General features: G+C 39.2%; 1 protein-coding gene across 1 annotated transcript; it reads left to right on the top strand.

The window, feature by feature from the left end:
* Positions 1 to 1,638: 1,638 nt before the first annotated feature.
* On the top strand, positions 1,639 to 3,181 carry LOC140883011 (phosphoenolpyruvate carboxylase kinase 1). Its single transcript, XM_073289297.1, has 2 exons — positions 1,639 to 2,508; positions 2,785 to 3,181. Exons 1-2 carry the CDS (start codon positions 1,698 to 1,700, stop codon positions 2,838 to 2,840), a joined length of 867 nt encoding a protein of 288 aa, XP_073145398.1. The 5' UTR covers positions 1,639 to 1,697; the 3' UTR covers positions 2,841 to 3,181.
* The last annotated feature ends 689 nt before the right edge of the window (positions 3,182 to 3,870 follow it).

Raw genomic sequence — 3,870 nt, forward strand, 5'->3', positions numbered from 1 at the left:
TTAGATTATCGATGCGGCATGAAATCAACCAATGACATCAAGTGCGAGTGAGATCAATGTAATTAAGAGGTCAAGGTTTGATTATTTGAATCTATATTTCAAAACTTAATAATTGTTTATGAAGAAATATTAATAATTAAATATGCTAGCCCGCACGACAATGTATAGGATAATGGATGTTATATTTAAAATAGTATATTTTGTTGGGTTCGAAATACTCTGCAAAATGAAACTCTCCGACTTGTGTCTTGAGTTTTTTGACAGATGTTACGACACGTATGGAAACAAGACACGAACATAACGCTTTTAGTCGAGGCTAAATTCGAACTCTAAATCATAATTAAGACGGATTTGCTCTCCACACGGCGCTAATGGAACACATCAATCGTCTCCAAAAATACAACGACTTACGATTTGTAACTGGAACACTCCAAATTTCAAAAATCAACGAACGTGAAGATGTTTTTTGAATTTTTTATAATGAAAAACAAAATTGTATGTAGAAAAATGAGAGTGAATGAAAATTCAATGTAATTTTTGAAATTTCAGACCGTGTGAACTGATTTCGTTCAGACGTAAGGGGTCTATATATTGATATTCAAAGGTTGAAGAACCTTTTCGCCAATCAGTGTGTCTCTTGGATGAGATTCAATCTGCTCCGTCAGATTTGATCTCAACCACTGGATGACATCTTCTTGTAATATTAAATCTCGTCCGTTGTTACCATATCAACGATCTGATCGCACACCCGGTGGATGATAACATCCCTTAGATGCAACATTTGATCCTCATTGCTCCACATGCGAAGTGTGACATCAATGCACCCTTTGCGTCCGTGCGTCGTGCGTGCGGACTCGTTACGTTGCACCTCTCTCACTTTGGATTTGATTGAAACTTTATTTAATTAATCACTATTCACAATAATATATACGAAGGAATAGAAAATATTAAACACTAAGAATTAATCAATATACACAACAGTCTTATTTTACAAACACGACATCAGTTGGGCCTTGAACACTAATATTAAACAATTATTTTTTAATTCACTCGAAATCAGTTTTGAGCAAATTAATATCCCAAAAATATCTAATCGAAACGTAGATTTCAATCTTCGAGTCAATTTTCAGTTTTATCTGACAAGCGATGTTTCATTAATTTTCGAAACTTAACGAGCCTCGAAACCCATTTCCAATAAATTCATATGACACTGAACATTTATCAACACGAATAGGTCTTTTGTGAGACGATATCACAGATCTTTATCCATAAGACGGATCAATCACACATATTTTTTTTTTATGAATAACTCAATTAAGATATCCATTTTTAAAATTTCAATCGTAAAATCGTCTCACAAATATTTTTATTTTTATTTTATAAAAAAATCAACTCATGAGTTCTTGAGTACACTCTCGAAACACAGTACGTTGGAGTGTACCATCAAATTTCCCGTATGTGACACGCCATATGCGCGTGGTAGAAGGTTCCCAATCCCACGTCCAAGTTTGGCCTCTTAATTCTTGCCGCACACGACACCGTATTGCCCAAAACCCCTCTCCCCCAAAATCCCTTCTATTGGAATATTCCCTTTTCATATACCTTTCGTTATTAACATTAAAATATTTTGTATATAAATAAGCCCCCACCCGACAACAAACCATCGTCTCTTTTATTTTTCACCAGCCAATCATATCATGTGCGATAACCTGAACAAATATTACCAATTGTGCGAAGAGCTCGGCCGCGGCCGATTCGGCGTCGTTTACCGCTGTTTCCCCCACTCTACCGCCGCCGTCTCCGCCCCTGATTCCGACTCTTTCGCTTGTAAATCCATCCACAAGCATTCTCTTTCAGACGACCCAGCCGACCGTCTCTGCCTCGACGTAGAACCCAAAATCCTCCACCTTCTCTCCGGTTGTCCCAATATTCTCCGCCTCCACAGCGTCTACGAGGACGAAGATTACCTCCACCTCGTCACGGATCTCTGTGACGGTGGGGATTTGTACGACCGTCTCTCGTCAGGTCACCGGTTCTCCGAGCCGGAAGCAGCTGCGATTATCAAGCAATTGATAGTCGCCGTCGCGTCCTGCCATCGCTTGGGTATAGCTCACAGGGACATCAAGCCTGACAACATCTTGTTCGATTCTCGGGGACGGTTGAGGTTGGCGGATTTCGGATCCGCGGCGTGGTTCGGAGGTCCCGAGGGAGGGTTGATGAGTGGGGTCGTGGGGACGCCTTATTACGTGGCGCCGGAAGTGCTGATGGGGAGGGAATACAATGAGAAAGTCGATGTGTGGAGCTGTGGAGTGATTCTGTACATCATGCTCGCAGGAGTGCCGCCGTTCTACGGCGATGGGCCGGCGGAGACTTTCGAGGCGGTTCTGCGGGGGAACGTTAGGTTTCCGACGAAGATTTTCCGATCGGTGTCGGCGGAGGCGAAAGATCTGCTGAGGAAGATGATCTGCAGAGACGTTTCCAGAAGATTCTCCGCTGAACAAGTCTTGAGTAAGTAGTTTCTGCAATTTAGCTTCATTATCTGTTTTGATTCTCGAATTGCTTTTGCTTTCCGATTTTTGCACTTTTTGGGGGTTTTTGAGGATTTTTGTTTTGGAAAAAAATTTAAGATCACCCATGACCCAATAATTTTTCCAAATTCAGTCGATGAATGCTCAAATTCAATTATTATTCCATTGTAAATGAAGATTATATGTCAAGATTCGAATTCATAAATTACAGTTAACGGTGATTCTTGTTCTGATAATATTTCTTGGTAAATTTCAGTGCATCCATGGATCCTAAACGGAGGACAGACAGCATCAACGGCCGACCTATCCTGAGGCATGTGAAATTACCTTTCAGACCTCGCTCGTACTCTCTTTTTTTCCTGTTGAGATGTACATAGAGTGAACTCCAAAGAGGCGATTCGGGGTTTTCCCGGGTTTCGTGCGAGACTCAATTATAAGTTATAAAACTACGATATAGCGACGAAGTTCGCAATAATCTCCTAATGGTCTCCGTTATTTTTCCTCTGTTTTGTAAGTAGGAGAATTCGAGACACTAGTATAAATCCACCTGATGCCTAGTTGTTATTATGACTTGTATAAACGATGATCGTTGTCTGTTTGTACAGTTGGTTTTTGTGGATCCTGAATAATTATATTAAAAATATTTGTAATTATTTCGTGTGCATTATATTATTTGCCAAATATGTGAATTTGTTTTTTATATATTAATGCAACTATGATAAACATATTTGTAATGCCTAAGTCAATTATTTAATCTGAAAAACGAATTAAATATGATAGTTATAGATAAATTGTAAATTTATCCATGTACGTTTTATTTTAATTTTATTGAATGAAAATAGATTGTTTTTTTTTAAGTTGGCGAGGATATTTTTAATAAAATTTCATTAATATCAAGAAATCGGATCATTCGGAGTTCATGCTTTATATACAACATAGATGTATAATAGATAAAAACTTGGAAATGGCGTTATTAATTTTACCAGAACATTATAAAGTTAACTTATGTGAGGTTAAGACTATGCTTCACCTGGTGGAGCACAACCCTTGGATCAAGGAGGCCCACATGAAATTATGTGGGTCTCACATGATTTTATGTGGGCCCTTGCATGATCCAAGGGCTTTGCTGCACCTGGAGAAGATCTCCAGGGCAGCATAGTCTTACCCCTTATGCGAACAATAAAATAACTAGGGGTAGAATAGGCCAATAAGGTCGGGATCCGTTCCGTAACCCTTCTAACCCAACTCCTGTTTCAAAAAAAATCGAAATTTTTTTTATCTACCGATCTCGTACCCAACACATGTCGGGACCCAAATATTTGGGGGATCCCGTAGGGGGATG

The sequence above is a fragment of the Henckelia pumila genome, chromosome 2, assembly GCF_033568475.1.
Source record: "Henckelia pumila isolate YLH828 chromosome 2, ASM3356847v2, whole genome shotgun sequence".
In the NCBI taxonomy this organism is placed as follows: domain Eukaryota; kingdom Viridiplantae; phylum Streptophyta; class Magnoliopsida; order Lamiales; family Gesneriaceae; genus Henckelia; species Henckelia pumila.

Excerpts from the sequence above, each read along its gene's own strand:
- LOC140883011 (XM_073289297.1), top strand. The coding sequence starts at position 1,698 with ATGTGCGATAACCTGAACAAATATTACCAATTGTGCGAAGAGCTCGGC. Across the intron at positions 2,509-2,784 it reads CTCCGCTGAACAAGTCTTGA|TGCATCCATGGATCCTAAAC; the intron begins GTAAGTAGTTTC and ends GGTAAATTTCAG.